Source organism: Corythoichthys intestinalis, chromosome 6 (assembly GCF_030265065.1).
Source record: "Corythoichthys intestinalis isolate RoL2023-P3 chromosome 6, ASM3026506v1, whole genome shotgun sequence".
Taxonomy (NCBI): Eukaryota; Metazoa; Chordata; class Actinopteri; order Syngnathiformes; family Syngnathidae; genus Corythoichthys; species Corythoichthys intestinalis.
In genome coordinates, this window is record NC_080400.1 from 8,253,949 (window position 1) to 8,270,430 (window position 16,482).

Sequence of the window (16,482 nt, forward strand, 5' to 3'; positions counted from 1 at the left end):
TGTGAAAATCTTAAAAGTAAAAAAGGTACACGGAGAAGGCAAGAAGACACGGGGGAAAAAAAGTTTTTAAATGTGCTTTTTCATCAAGTTTCACTCAAAACTCTTATTTCCACACTCTAATGTTGCCTCCATTCTCATCATGGTAAGCAACAGTACCTCGACCAATCAGATGAGCGGGATTTCGTATTGTCATTTTTCCATCAGCTCATTGATCAAAATGCAAATCCTATCGTTTTCAATTGCAGGCATTGAGTTAAAAGAAAAAATCTAAATATAACTAATATTATTCATTTGTTTTAATTTATTCTTTAACAATTGCTTACCAAAAAAATCAAATATTTTTTTCAGTTCTTGTACCCTCACGAGGGGAAAATAGTCCAAGTGCTTGCATGTGCTTCCACAAATGACTCAAACATGTCTTCAGTCTAAAGAACTGCAATTTGCCCTTAAAAGTATGTTTTGCACCATAAAAGCCACAACCATTCTTTTGGCCTGAAAAAAAAAAAAAGCTTTTTAAGAAGAGACCTCACTTCCCTTTTGTTTTTTTTTTCTTCAGTGCACATAGTTCCAGGCTAATTGAGCCATTTGTTTCCTCGCTCTCTTCTCCCGCAAGCAGAACAAAGCAGAATGTGAACTTTCTTCCTCCCTCTAGGATCGCCACTTAGGTCATTATGGTCTTTGCTCGTAAAAACCCACAGTGTTCTTTCTTCTCACTTTGCTGGGCCGAGGCAGTGATATTGTTCTGGAGGCTGCCAAATTACTAGTGGGGGCTTGGAGGGGTGCTTGTTTTGCTGTCATTTACCACCGCGATATGGAAAAACAGGAAATATCCGCATTTCAACTTCATCCAATGAAGCCACTGGGAGCACAACATATATACTGTATAGTCTTTGTAGCTAATGAGCCAACATCTCCCCTCCCTCACCCAGATGCCTTGAAATGGCTCTTCATGCCAGCAAATGAGATAAACAATCCAAATGTACTCACATGCAAACTGCAAATGAGCGTCCCGGCTCAGAACTGTGCCAAAAATGTTCTCGGCGCGACACTGGTACGTCCCCGAATCTGTGATCTCACTGGCATTGGTGATAATCAAGTTGCCCTCCACCAGCCTGAGGCGGAGGTCCGACCTCGTGTCCGCCTGCGTGCCGTTGATGTACCAGCTATGAGGAAAGCACAAAGGAAGAAGCTTGGATCAATCACTTAAAGTTGTGTTTCTCAGCCTTTTTTTTTTTTTTCATTAGAAAAAATCCCAAGGCACGCCACCATCAAAAAATTTGAAAATAAATTTCTGCAAGCCTATATTAACTCACAACCCCCTTCGCTCCCGGCCGTTTTACTGGATTTTCACTGATTTTGCAAGGCCCACAGAAAATTCTGTTCTATTGCTATATAAACAAGGAACCCACCAAAAGAAAGATTAGACTCTTCTTTCAGCAGGAAAAAAAGGTTAGTTCATATCTTTTTCCATTCTTTAGAAATCAGCATTAGAAAATAGCTTAGTTTGAGCAATTTTCCAAATTCTGATGTGTGACGGCCCTGGCCGTTTAATTATTATTTTTTTGAGAATTTCAGTCAGCTGATCGTCGCCTCCGCCAGCTGGCTGCTTCCCCTCCCACTGTGACGCAAGATGACCGGCGCCGGACGGACGGACGAAGTACTTTCCAAAAAATAAAAAAAAGTGTTTGAAGCCAAACACTGTGGGAAAAATATTTCTAGATAAAAAGGAATAACACATTCTTCCTATAGCACTTGTTGTATTTTGACGAGCCTACAACCTCGAAGACCCACGAACTGCGAAGGTGTGGATTCGTGACCCGTTTGTGAATAAACAGAGAGATCGCAAATGACGGCGACCTTATTAAACGTACATTTGAGACAACAACTCTACCGAGGTTCTGGATTAAAGTCATTCTGGAATATCCTGACATCGCGACAAGAGCGTTGAAAACCTTGCTACAATTTCTAACATCGTATCTTTGTGAAGCGGGCTTCTTAATTAATGTTTAACGACAAGGCGAAGTCGTTAGTGGTGAGCGCGGTGTGCAGCTGTTGTGTGAAGCTTACATGGCAGGATGAATCTGAGGAGAACTTTTCTACAAGTCCTTCCATGATCAAATGTAAGTTAAGATTCCTTTCTTTCAAGAAAGTTTGTAGTGTTTACTTTGGAATCGCTGCATTTGTGCATTTTGCAGCTATGTTTAACGTTACGCGCATGCGCAGAACCGCATCGTTGCAATTTTTGATGGATTTGTCAGAACACCGGTCCGTGAAAAAAAAGACCCAAATAACACCGGTCTGTAGTGCAAAAAAGGTTGGGGACCCCTGCTTTAAGGCATGACAAATCCAAACAAACCTACAGCATTCATATGTGTTTACATTTAATTCAACCCGAAAAGGAAAGGGCAGATGGGAGAAGCCGAAGCAAATAAGCTAAGTGATTGGGAGGGGTAGAGTGTACACAAATCAGCTCTGTGATCTAGAACCCAGTAATCGTGTGAATCCTTTATGTGTGTAAGCCCGTTGGCAACAGACCCTACGCCGCCCCACCGCCGCCAGTACCGGCACCGGGACCCCCCCTACCCGAGCGTGCCCAATCACCTCCAGCCGCACGCGAGCCCCGCCAAACACGCGAAAGCTACGCAGACGAGAGGAGACACCGAGCAGGCGCCAACCCAGGGCCACGACCCCCACCCAGCCAGCCCGGAGACGGAGGGTGGGTGGGGGGTCGCTGCGCGTCCCTCCTCCCGCAGCCCAGCAAAGGAGCCACCCCCCCCCCCCCCCTCCTGGGGCCCAGGGTGGTCCCATCCGCGCTCCCATCAACCGGCCCTCAGGGATAGGAAGAGGGGATGCACACCAACCCCATGCCCGCCCCCACTCCCGTCCGCCCACCCGGCCCACGAGCCACAGGTGCAGCCTCCTAACCGGCACAGCACGCTGCGGGACCCCCAGTAGCCCACCAAGCCGTGTTGCTGTGTTTAACCTGCTGTGAGATGGAGCTCCTTGACTGGACACTTAGCCTACAATGATCAACCTATCCAATGAACCTACTCAAATTGACAATATTGCGTAATGCCATGGAAATCAATGACTTTTGGAAAGTTATGAGTAAAAAATGGACTATGCAACACTAACATGCTAGACTGTGCGTCCCGGGCTGTTGGGGGACGGGTATCGATAAGCATATGCTTTTTTTCCCATCTTCCTTTGTCTGTCATCGTCTTTTCGGGCAAATTACTCCATATTCTGTGTCAATGTTTTTCTTTCTTGGCCAAACTATCCCACACTCGGTAACTGTCAATGATACTGATAATGATGACAATGACAATGACAATAAATTCATTCATCCCAAGCCCGGGGCAGAGCAGGGTCCCCTGCCAGAGCAGGCGACATCCAGCCGATACACCGCGCCGGCGACCCGCAGCGGAGCACAGGGCGGATACCCAGGCAGAGAAGAAAGGAGAAGGCGGAGGGGACGGGACGGGTGTGAGGCTGTGGCCCTGTGTTGCCGCCCGCGTGGCGTCTCCGCTTGTCTGCGTGGCTGCTGCATGCTCGGCGGGGCCCGCGTGCGGCTGGATGTTACTGGGCGCGCTCGGGCGGGGGGTCCTGCCGCCGGGATTGGTGACGGGGCGGTGTAGGATCGGTCGCCAACGGGCTTACACTCACTATGGATTCACACGATTACTGGGTTCTAAATCACAGAGATGATTTGTGTACACACCCTTTCTATCACTTAGCTTATAGACTCCCCCACCTTCTTCCCCCTCTTTCCCTGGTCGACAGGCCCCCCACATGGTGTTAACCGGAAATACATTTAGCTGACGATAGCACCAACATATTAGTAGTTAGGCGTTCAATGTATTTCTTGTTGTTGTTTGTGTTTTTTCTCTTTCTTCTCTTGTGTTTCTTTTTTTCTGTTCCCATAGGGAGTATGTCAGACTCAATGTGAAACATTAAAACTGTTCAGACTATCCGGGCACTTAGACTCCCATTCTCCGTGTCAAACAGTTGAACAGGACAGGTTTAAAAAAAAAAAAAAAAAAAAAAAAAAAAAAAAAAAAAAAAGAAAGGGGAAGGCGGAAGCAGGAAAATGCGGAGGAGCAGCCGCGGGGCGACGCGAAATCGGAGACCCCCCACTCCCGCGGCCCGCAGCCCAGGCAGAGGAGAGGCCGTGCCCCGGGAGCCACGCCATAAAGAAAAAGCGTGGGACCCACCTACCACTCTATTACTGTTGCTGCCAGGTTCCCGGCTGGCAGCCACTACCCAGCACCGTGATGGGAATGTGTGGGAAGGGTAGTGCAATGTATGCATTAAAATAGGAGAGCTCGGCTTGGGGCAGTGGGACCGCTGCATGGAATTTCTACCCAGCCGCCCGTCCCACCGCCCTTTGCCGGACCTCTCCCGTGGAGTATGATGTGTGTGGTGCGTTAAAAAAGGTGCAGAGGCTTTTGTGTTTCTTTCAGAAGCATCCGTTTTACCTGGAATGAAGCAACACCATTAGGTGCAATTACCTGTACGTGGGGGGTGGTTTCGCTCGTGCCTCGCAGTGCATCATCACATTGTTGTCGCCGCCGGTCAAAGGGAAAATCACATCGTCAGGCTCCAAGATGAAAAAAGGCCCAAACTCTTCGCTCTCTATTTATAAGAGGGAATGAGAGGGAGGGGAAAAAAAGGGAAAATGATCACTATTATCACTACAGGAGGTCCACAACCTTATAGCATTTTGTTTACTTGAAATTGTAAACAAAAGCGTCTCTTAAATGAGGAACACAAACACGAATCTTTTGAAGAAATTACAATGGAAAGCTGATTCCAAAGCCCTGAGAAGCATTTTGCTGTGGTAGAAAGAAAAACCCTGCATAGTAGATAAATGTACTTAGTAGAGATGTCCCGATCGATCGGGCCGATCACGTAATTTTCTAAGTATCGGGATCGGCAAAAAAATATCGGCCATGCCTTTTTTTAATATATACAATTTTTTTAATTAAATCCTTTTCTAATTGTATTTAACGTTACAGACATAATATGCTACACTCATCCAGAGTCTTTAGTTTAGGCTTAAGGTAGGGTTATCAAATTTGTCCCAATAGACCCTACTCACATGACGTCACAACCACGCCTCCGCGCCATATTGTCCGTCTACTCGTTGTGTTGATGCATTACCGCTACGTAAATTCCTCCTATTACGGCGTGTTTTTCTGCTCTTTAACATTGATAATCAAAATGGTGAAGGCGTGTGTGGCGGTTGGTTGCAATAACAGAGAAGATAAACGGAGAGACTTGAAGTTCTACCGTATTCCGAGAGACCCGGAGAGGAGAGCAAGATGGACTGCTGCAATTCGACGAGAAAACTGGGCTCCAAACGATTACCATGGATTATGTAGTAGTCATTTTATATCTGGTGAGATGCATTTAATATATATTTAGAGGGTTTTGGGCTGACAACCACAATTAAGATCATCGCGAGGCTAATCGCCGACAACATACAGTTTCAAATTCAAGATGCTTATTTATTCCACCATCATTACATTTTGAATAATATTTAGCTGGTACCAAGTGAAAAAAGCTGGCCTCGTCTACGGATCATCAGTTAAACAGGTGTGTCCAAACCTTTTGCAAAGGGGGCCAGATTTGGTGTGGTAAAAATGCGGGGGGCTACCTTGGCTGATTTACAGAGAACAAGGTATTTAAACAAATTTTAGCAAGCCCTTCTGTGTCACATTTGCTTTATTATTTTTTTTTAATTCATAATTTCAACAGTCTCGTCTTTGTGGCATTCTCTTTCGACACTTGGGCTCTTGCGAAATACTGCTGCTGTGAAATTAAACTAGCTTCAAGTTGCTATAATTTCTCGTTGCGTATCTTCCCTGTAATGTCGTACATGTCAGCATGTCTTGTTCGGTAATATCATTATCGCGTCACATCGAACTCTTTGAAAACAGCAACTGTCTCTTTGCAAATGAGGCAGACACAGTTGTTGCGTGATTTTATTGAAGAAATAGTCCAATATCCACATATCCTTGAAGCGTCGGCCATCGCAGTCAACTTTTTTTTTTTTTTTTTTTTTTTTTTTGATTGTTGACATTTTAGAAATCACACAGTGTAATGTTGCTGAGAGTGCTGCTCTTAAAGTTTCTCAAACTTTCGTGAGAATAGGCTGATTTTATGTGGACAAGATAGTTGTAGATATCAGGGTAGCAGATGTCAGGCAGAGAGGGCGAAGACAGCCGGTCGAAAAATATCGATTTAGGCATCAAATATGGATCTGGCGAATGGATAGACTGAAGCTTTTCCACATAACGCCTTTTATGCAACGCATCCAATGAGTTTACAACGTCTGAAAGCACCGGGGCTTCCATGAATTGCTCTATAAACTGAACGACGAATTGAAACCATTGAGAATAGGGCTAAACAGAGACGGACAGTATGGCGGCCGGATACAGCGACACGTCATTCTGTGACGTTGGTGAGTAGGGTCTATAACGGCGGTAATTAATTTAAAAAAAAAATGTATCACGTTAAAATATTGAACGCAATTAATGCATGCGCTGCACGACACTCACGCATTGTCGCGCTCAATCTGTAATGGCGCCATTTCACCTATATATGTATTTATGTGCTATATAAAAAGCAGCTTAAATGAGTAGAGTGAATTTTGGCAGCCTTTAAAACCTTTTTATAATTGGCTAAAGCCTTACAATCCCTCTCCCTACATTAAGAAATATCATCAGAGCAATGTGGGGAAGCAAGGTAGCAAATGATTTTTTTATTTCCCAATGCAGAGAAGATATATCAATTGGTAGCACTACACACAGTCATGGTTCCACTTCCCATCATGCATTGGGGCATGGCTACAGTATAATTTACTGAAAGCTCAACAAATACACTAGATGGCAATATTTAGTCACAATATACAAAGTCACAAGTCTTTCTATCCGTGGATTCCTCTCACGGGAAGAATGTTAATAATGTAAATGCCATCTTGAGGATTTATTTTCATAATAAACAAATACAGTACTTATGTACTGTATGTTGAATGTATATATTCATCCGAGTTTTATTCATTCTTTTCTTAATGCACTGCCAAAATGTATATGATCGGGAAAAATTATCGGGATTGATTGGAATTGAATTGGGAGCAAAAAAAAGCAATTGGCTCGGGAAATATCAGGATCGGCAGATACTCAAACTAAAACGATTGGGATCGGATCGGGAGCAAAAAAACATGATCGGAACAATCCTAGTATTTAGAATATAATGTTATGAATTTTGCATAAGATTGTATTACTAATTAGAGGTGGGAATCTTGGGGCACCTAACGATTCGATTACGATTCAGAGGCTACCATTCGGGCTACGATTCGATTATAAATCGATAATTGTTGCCCCCCCCACGCTTTTAATGTTTCGTACATTAGTTCCAAAATCCAAAAATCCTCTCAGGCTAAACCAAACTACCGTAATTTTCGGACTATAAGCCGCTACTTTTTTCCCTTATTTTGAATCCTGCGGCTTAAAGTCCAGTGCGGTTTATTTGTTGATTTATTTGGGTTAATAGGTAACACTTTGACAGTCGCGTCATAAGACTGTCATGATTATGAAATGACACCATCTTAGGCATTACTGAATGCTTATGTCATTAAGTGTCATCTGGCAAATTATGTCACTAACTCCATTTATGGCCAGCTTGGATCTTTTACATCCATTCAAAAGTGAGATAATTTGCCGGGTAACACTAAGGGACATCTGTTATAAGCATTCATTAATGCTCATGACAATGTCATGTCATCATTGTGATGGTGTTTTGACAGTCTTATGGCGCCACTGTCAAATAAAATGTTACTAAATACCATAACTAGCAATTAATGAAACAACTGGAACAATAATTCGCACAGAACATGAATTTTGATTGTTATTTACATCTGTAGCGCTGCAATGCATGCTAGGAGGCATGTTGGATGACAACAGTGACAGCAGGTGGCAGCAGAGGTTGCCTGTCTCCCCCAAGGGAGCAGTGATGGCCAAATGAAGCTTCCTGAAGCAATGAAGCTTTGTAGCCAATTGATTCAAAGCTTCATGGCGGTTCATTTAGTCTTATGACATGGTTGTATGATGCTGCTGTCAAATAAAGTGTTACCGGTTAATATCGTTTGGTGTAAATATCCCATAATACAATGAGGACAGATGCGGCTTATAGTCCAATGCGGCTTATCTATGAACAAATGCCGTTTTCGATCCAAATTTGCCGGGTGGCGGCTTATAGTCAGGTGCGCCTTATAGTGTGAAAATTACGGTACTATTTCAATATCAAGTTGAAAACAGTAAATAAAATACTCAAGTCCCAATTCTGCATCAGCAGCTTTAAACTACATTCAATTATTTTAATGTTATGAATAGGGCTGTCAAAATTAACGCGTTAACGCGCGGTAATTAATTTTTTTAATTAATCACGTTAAAATATTTGACGCAATTAACGCACATGTCCCGCTCAGACAGTATTCTGCCTTTTGGTAAGTTTTACAGCAAGGCTTTTTCTGCTGTCTAACAGCGAACTCTTGTCGTCGCTTTGCGACATGGTTTATTCTTTTCTTGCCTGTTCAATATGGCTGCACAACGTCTCTGTTGTGCTTATATGATCCTTGGACAAGATTTGTCCGTAAGTATGGTTGTTGTAAAGAATGTACATATTATGTTAATTAGCGAAATGTTATATTTTTTGTATGAGACGCTTTTTGTTTATGTTTACCTGTATAGCGTGCTAAGCTAACGTTGTTGCTAATGCAATGCTTGTGTAATTTATTTGTTGTTGTAGATTTAGGACGGTCTAAAGAGGACAACGGTTTGAGGCCATTTTATTAATAAATCAGATGAAAAAGGAAGAAGTCTGATTATTAAGGCGTCGTTCACTAGCTGTCTAGCTTTGGAAAAAGTAGACGCTTCGGAGTGAGGGCAGAATAGACAGATTTAAATGACAGTAGAGTGAAATGCCCACTACAGTCCTTATGTACCGTATGGTGAATGTATATATCCATCTTGTGTCTTATCTTTCCATTCCAACAATATATTTTACAGAATATATAATTTACAGAAAAATATGGCATATTTTATAGATGGTTTGAATTGAGATTAATTGCGATTAATTACGATTAATTAATTTTAAAGCTGTAATTAACTCGATTAAAAATTTTAATCGTTTGACAGCCCTATACAGAACATAATTACAGTACATCCGAAACTAATGATTCTCACAATATATTTGAGAGAAAAAGCATTTTATTTTGGCTAATTCAAATCTTAATATCTGAACATTTAAATAAGTAAACTAAAGTGCAATTACATTCGTAAATGAATGGCTTCTGGTTTTTGAAATTTAAATAAACCAATCTATTATGATAAAACATCAAAATTGCAATAACTGCATTAACCATCAAAGTGAAGTCAAACTGTAACTGTAGTCTTGAAACAAATCTGAATAAGGAAAAACATTCCAATAAAATAATGCAAACTGGTTAAACTTGAGAGTAGCTGAGATCTGTCATGACAGAACATCGCTGCAATGATATCTGGCGCCATCTAGCGTCCTGAATGGGTATAATGTCTAGACCGCGGATATAAGACGACCCCCTCTTTTTCAGTCTTATTTCAATGCAAAAAACACCGTCATATATTCGGGCCAATACGGTATTTGCACACACAACAACGGGGAAGGCTTTCGGCTGCTCCCGGTTGAATGAGGTGGCTCCCAGTAATCTGATGAGTCCAGATCAAGATCGGTCTCACTTTTTTCATCATCTTCATCATCTTCATCGTTGGTTTCAACCTCGGGCTCAGGAGTAACGCAACGTGAGCGCCACAGAATGTGCTTGGAACCTGACGCTGTTGTGGCCGTCACCGTCTCTCTCATCAAGATAGATTTTTTTTTTTTTTTATCCTTCTTGACTATGGTTTCGTTTTCTTTTCAAAACACTCCTCCAGTGTCGTTTGCCTTTTTTTTCCGATCGTTCTCCACATTTTTCTCTTCAAAAGATCCCTCCAACTTCCATTTCCTGACTATTTTTCTTCACTTCCTTTCTTGGCCCAAGATGAGTTCTTACAAAATGCGTTACTGCCCTCCAGTGGCCAGTTTTATTGCTTTAAAATGAGTTTTGAGCATTGTGCATTGCAGGTTAGGTGCAACAGAACCTAGAGATGTCTCTTGTCAAAAAAAAAAAAAAAAAAGTAAATAAATAAAAAACGTAAAAGACGTATTAATACGTTTTTGGGACACTGAAACAATTAAAAATAGAACATATTTATAAGTTTTTGAGAGCAAATGAGTTAAATAATTGGGATTTGGATGTTTGTGAATTGGTCTCGAATCTTCCACGGCCGAATCGCGAATAATCGAAGAATCGGAAATTTTGCACGCCTTTATTACTTAGCATTATTTAGACATAGGGTTTGCCAAAATGTCTTAGATTTTTTCTTGCATACACAAACTTTTATCATTATTAACACATTTTCTGCAGGTCTGCCAGTGGTTATTTGGGGTCGCTTTGCTATTTCAAGACCTCGACGACTTGCTGTGATTAACTCATCGGCTGCCATCGAGGAATCGTTTAATTTTGCCAGCTCTAAGGATCACGTTTTGCCCGGACTACTTTTAATGTGGGACAACAGGCTGACGTCATGTGCGTAGAGGAAGAAGCAATTTAAAAAAAAAAAAAAAAAAAAAAAAAACCCTTACTGCAGCCGACAGCCGCTACAAACTACGCCGACGTTGCTAAAAACTACACCCGCATGATGCTAGTGTGGTAGCAGGTAGTGTCTGATGTGTCTCATAGATATCGCATGCATTTAGGACTAGATCCGGAATGACAGACTCGGCCGCGTCTGGGCAGCGTTAGTAAACAGCTGCCATCTTTAAGCAGTAGACTTCTCAGCGCTCATAGATATAACGTTACTGTCACTCACTCACGTAAAGTTAGCCCTTCGGAGGGCTAGGTTTCTAATGATTATGACCACTGTCGATGTGTGGCTAACGCGTCTTACATACAGGCTTTATTTAATCTGTAAAAACACAGTGCTGTAGAGTGAAGAGGGTGTAATATTAAAACATAATAAAGCTAACTGTCAGTTTTAGCTCAGTAGTCATTGCTGAATAAAACACCAAGTAGCACTGGTCCCTAATGTGCTCCAATACAGCAGGTATCATACATTTACTATTTAACACTGCAAAAACTCAAAATCCTATCAGTACTTAGTTTAGACTAACTTAAAACTTAACTCGAACTTAAAAATAGCTTGACACAAATGGAAATTCAATTGAAAAACGTGGGGAAAACACGTGGCTTTCAAGTGATGTGTGTTATCAAGCGTAATTACATTTTTTTAGGTAAGAAATATGTTTTTTTTTTTTTTTTTTATATGGCGGAAAACACTCAGGTGACTTGAAGTTCCGCTCTGAGACCCCCAATTTAGCCAACTTTCAAAATTGTCCGATATGCATGTACATCATTGGAAAGCTTAAAATCTCAATTTTCTGGGGGAAGAAAAATTTTGAGCAGGAGGGCATTTAAAAAAAAAAAGGGAAAAAAAAAAGAAAAACAGCAAAACCCTATCTGGAGGTGAGAGCACACGAGAACAGAATTACAGACGCCATGACTTTAACGAGATAGTATAGCGTACTTACTTTGTTTCGATCCAAAAACTCCATGTCGCATGTATCACTGAGTGTCAAGACTAGGGCTGCAGCTATCGGATATTTTAGTAATCGAGTAATCGACTGAAAATTCTATCGATTAATCGAGTAATCGGATAAAACAAATATATTTTTAGGTGAAGAGCAATTATAGATATACATGAGAAAACAAGACATTTTATCATTTTCATTCAATCAATGTCTTTATTTTTGATGTATATTGTTGAAAACAGCCAACAACTGCATCTCAGATGTAACTAGAATTAAAAAAAAAAAAAGACTAATTCACTATATATATATACTATATATATATACACACACCTAAAAATGCCTTTACGCTTGATAACACACATCACTTAAAAGTAAGGATTTTTTCGCACGTTTTTCAATTGAATTTCTATTTGTATTTGTATTCTAGTAAAGTTTTAAGTTAGTCTAAACTGTAAGTCCTGATAGGATTTTGAATTTTTGCAGTGTTCAAAATAAATGTATGATACAGGCTGTATTGGAGCACATTAGGGACCAGTGTTACTTGGTGTTTTATCCAGCAATGACTACTGAGCTAAAACTGATAGTTAGCATGATTGAGTTTTTATTTGACACCCTCATCACTCCACAACGCTATGTTATGTTAAAGCCTGTATGTAAGACACGTTAGCCACGCATCGAAAGTGGTCTTAATTAATAGAAACCTAGCCCTCCGCAGGGCTAACGTTACGTGAGCTAGTAGTGACAGTAATGTTAATCTTATGTATTAGCGCTCAGCGCTCTTTATTAGCGCTTAGCGCTCTACTGCTTTAAGATGGCGGCTGTTTGCTAACGCTGCCCAGACGCGGCCTAGTCTGTCATTTTGCATCTAGTTCAACATACATGTGATCTCTATGAGACTCATCAGATGCTAGCTGCAACTAACGTAGCATGTGCAGCTAGTATTTAGCAACGTCGGCGTCGTTTGTAGCGGCTGTCTGCTGCAGTAAGTTTTTTTTTTTTTTTTTGCTTCTTCCTCTACGCACGTGACATCAGCGCGTTGTCCCGCATTAAAAGTAGTCCGAGCAAAACGTGATGAGAACTGTCAAAATAAACGATTACTCGAGGTGAATAAAATTACTCGGATCAGTTTTTAAACTCGAGTTACTCGAGTTGCTCGAGTATTCGTTTCTGCTCTAGTCAAGACACAGCTGTGAATGGCCACAGCTGGATTTTTTGGGGGATTTTATGGGTGAAACATGGTCATATAACAAGGGTCGCAATGCAGAAATTGCAGACATTAAGGAGTGGTCGAGATTTTCTTTTTCATATAATTACCATGTTAAATGTTTTTTTTTTTTCCCAACTTTTTTTGGATCAATTATTTATCATCTAACATATCGGAGAAAATGTGAGAGTAACAAAAAAAAAATACAATTAAGCAATAGTTATGAGGTCGATATCAATGACTTTTTTACAGACGCCATTTTTTCCATTGTGACATAATTTGTTTAAAAGTTTAAACTATGTTAGTGAATAATTTTTTAAAGTGTGTTTTTTTTTTTTTTTTTTTTAATAAACCAAAATATGAGACATCAATGAATTATTCTAAGCTAAAAACGACAGACATTTTGAATAATAAATATAATTAATTACCTTCGTTTAATGGCTGGGTTGAAACAAAAGCGGTTGCACGACGTCTGTAAACGGGGGTTTTCAGGGTAAAACGGACAAATTAAAAATAGTTCGGAGCCTTCATGTGCCATTAATCTGCTCTGGCAGCATATAGACATATTGTTGTATCAAACCCAACAATTGTTTTATCTTAAAATACAGCAGTTTCTTTTAAAGAGGGGTGCAAGAGCAGAAACTGCTTTTTCAGTCTTGTCTGTTTTCCGCCATATATAAGATCTAGAAGTTTTTTGAGTGAAAGCAGTGAATTTTTTTTTTCTAGTCACATCTGAGATTCAATTGTTGGCTGTTTTCAACAATGTACATCGAAAATAAAGACATTGATTGACTGAAAATGGTTCAATATTGGATTAAATGTCTTTTTTCTCATGTACATTTATAATTGCTCTGTACCTAAAACAAAAAAAAGTTTTATCCGATTACTCGATTAATCAATCGAATTTTCAGTCGATTACTCGATTACTAAAATATTCGATAGCTGCAGCCCTAGTCTAATCCATTTGAACTGAGAGTGCTAGCAGCGGTGATTCACTGCCAGCATCTCTTAGTTAAAATGGATTGGTCGTTTATTACCAGGGGTGCTCATAAGTGGTCCACATGCGCGCATGCGTACTGGACGTAGGCAAACGTGCTGGCCCCCAACGGCTTCCATATGCTTTTGCGTACCGATGGCTGACCACTGTATTTGCGGGGGACACGAGAAAATCACTTCTCAAAATGTCAAAGAGGCAGGCCCCACTGAGTAATTATTTCCGTGTTCCCCCACCCCCGTCAAAAGACAGACAGACGACAGAGACGTCACCGGAGCGACCAAAAAAAAAGGACTTTTGCTGAAAAGTGGCTGCAGGCGGTACCATGGCTAGAAGCAAATGATGCTCGCACGGAAATGTGGTACGTGAGAATCCCAATGTCGCTGATAAGAGCAGCGCATTTTATGTAGGGTCAAAGAATTTCAGCCGTCCAAACTTTGAAAAGCACGGAATGAACAGAGAGCATGTTGCAATTAAGCAAACTATCGATGTCAGACAGGACCCCGCTCGCACTGTGGACAAGTGGCGGAATAAAGTTAATCAAGAACAGCGCCATGCACTGACAAACGTGTTTTTGCTCGCATTTCACAAAGCTAAACATGCATGTTCAATGAGCTCTTATGAGGAGGACATCCCACTTTTACAAAGGCTTGGAGTTAATGTGGGAGGCAAAAAAAATGTACGCACCCCTGTTTATTTCTTTACATTTAGCTTCGAAGTAATGGCAATTTTGTTGTGCCAGTTGATAATCAAGCATTAATTGTTAATATAATTAATTAAAGGTAATTGGCTCTAAGTAAAGCTTGTCATAATTTTATCGCATCAGGCGGATCGGCTCTCAAGCTCAATGAGGACCAAGTCACATCTCCAGGTCCTCCTCTGAGAACCTGGGCAAAAAAAATATGTGCACCCGTTTATTACTCTCAATAACTAAAGGATAAAAGATTTTATTAAACACACCTTCCACAATTCAAACATCTCCACTTCCCCATTTAAACAAAATAGGGTTTTTTTCCGATTATGAACACTAATCAAATTCCGCATTAAAATGTACAGTATATAAGCGTATATATTGTAAGAACATCCGGTGACAAAGAGAAGAAGTGTGTTTGCTTTAAAAAAAAAAACGTGACACATTTTGTTTATTTTCCCTCTCTCCACTGATCTGTTTGCGGAATCAACAGAAAACAGACAAGGTTTTTTATTTGTCCGCCTGGAAAACGGGCGCCGGAGCGCTCGTCCTGCAAATAGTCAGTGGCACGGTGACAGGTATTTACTGATGACAACAAAGCCTTGAAGCAAGCGCAGGGAATACAACATTCCCATTATCCTTAATCTCTGCCCTTTTTGCTTCACAGATTTTTATCTAAAATTAAAACTCAGACACTTTGTGTGGGATCTTCGGTTGCACAATGCAGCTGGTTCTGTAACAAAAGCTACATATGCCTAAAATTCTTTGAAAGTTGCTGGTTTTAGTAATAGTGGGTGGTTATTTATTGCGTTGTAGTCGTGGTAGGGGAAGAGGTAATACTAGTACACTTTTGCTGTATCATAAGACTTCACTATCAGTTGACAAGACAGCTCCAACAAACACTTCCCGTTGGGGGCCGATGCAGGCAGAGCTGAGTTGGCTTTCACTGTGATAAACTCAAGCACACGCTGCGTTCAAACGCCAGATTTAGGTGGAAACAACAGTTATTTTACTGCATACAAGCAGGCAGGATTGTCTCAAGACTTATTTGGTCGAGGTTTCAAGGTAGTTATTATATACAGTGTATCACAAAAGTGAGTACACCCTTCGCATTTCTGCAGATATTTAAGTATATTTTTTCATGGGACAACACTGACAAAATGACACTTTGACACAATGAAAAGTAGTCTGTGTGCAGCTTATACAGTGGGGCAAATAAGTATTTAGTCAACCACGAATTGTTCTCCCACAAGTTCTCCCACTTGAAAATACTGAGAAGCCTGTAATTGTCAACATGGGTAAACCTCAACCATGAGATGCAGAATGTGAAACCCCCCCAGAAAATCACATTGTTTGATTTTTAAAGATTTTATTTGCAAATTATGGTGGAAAATAAGTAATTGCTCTATACCAAAAGTTCATCTCCATACTTTGTTATGTACGCTTTGTTGGCAATAACAGAGGCCAAATGTTTTTCAAAAAGCTTTTCACACTCTGTTGCTGGTATTTTGGCCCATTCCTTCATGCAGATCTCCTCTAGAGCAGTGATGTTTTGGGGCTGTCGTTGGGCAACACGGACTTTCAACTCCCTCCACGGATTTTCTTTTTTTTTTTTTTTTTTTTTTTTTTTTTTAAACCTGTCCTGTTCAGCTGTTTGACACAGAGAATGGAAGTCTAAGTGCCCGGATTCTGAACAGTTTTAATGTTTCACATGGAGAGTCTGACATACTCCCATTGTGATCCTTCAAAATACCTTTTTATTATGACAAAGCAGCGAACAGGAAGGGATTATGGGGGGACAGAAGAAAAGAAATACAAGAGAAGAAAGAAAAGAAACACATAAACAACAACAAGAAATACATTGAACATCTAAACTAGTTACCAATATGCTGGTGCTATCGTCAGCGAGATGTATTTCCGGTT

At 40.7% G+C, this 16,482-nt stretch overlaps 1 protein-coding gene across 2 annotated transcripts in view; it reads right to left on the reverse strand.

Moving 5' to 3' along the window:
* The window catches only part of LOC130917185 (contactin-5-like), a 411,152-nt gene that overhangs the window by 243,960 nt on the left and 150,710 nt on the right, over nt 1-16,482 (reverse strand). For both annotated transcript variants that reach the window (XM_057838311.1, XM_057838312.1), the window contains 2 exons: nt 4,512-4,635; nt 988-1,163 (listed from right to left, as the gene is read on the reverse strand). In XM_057838311.1, the coding sequence (XP_057694294.1) occupies nt 988-1,163; nt 4,512-4,635 (300 nt within the window). The remainder of the gene's footprint in view (nt 1-987; nt 1,164-4,511; nt 4,636-16,482) is intronic.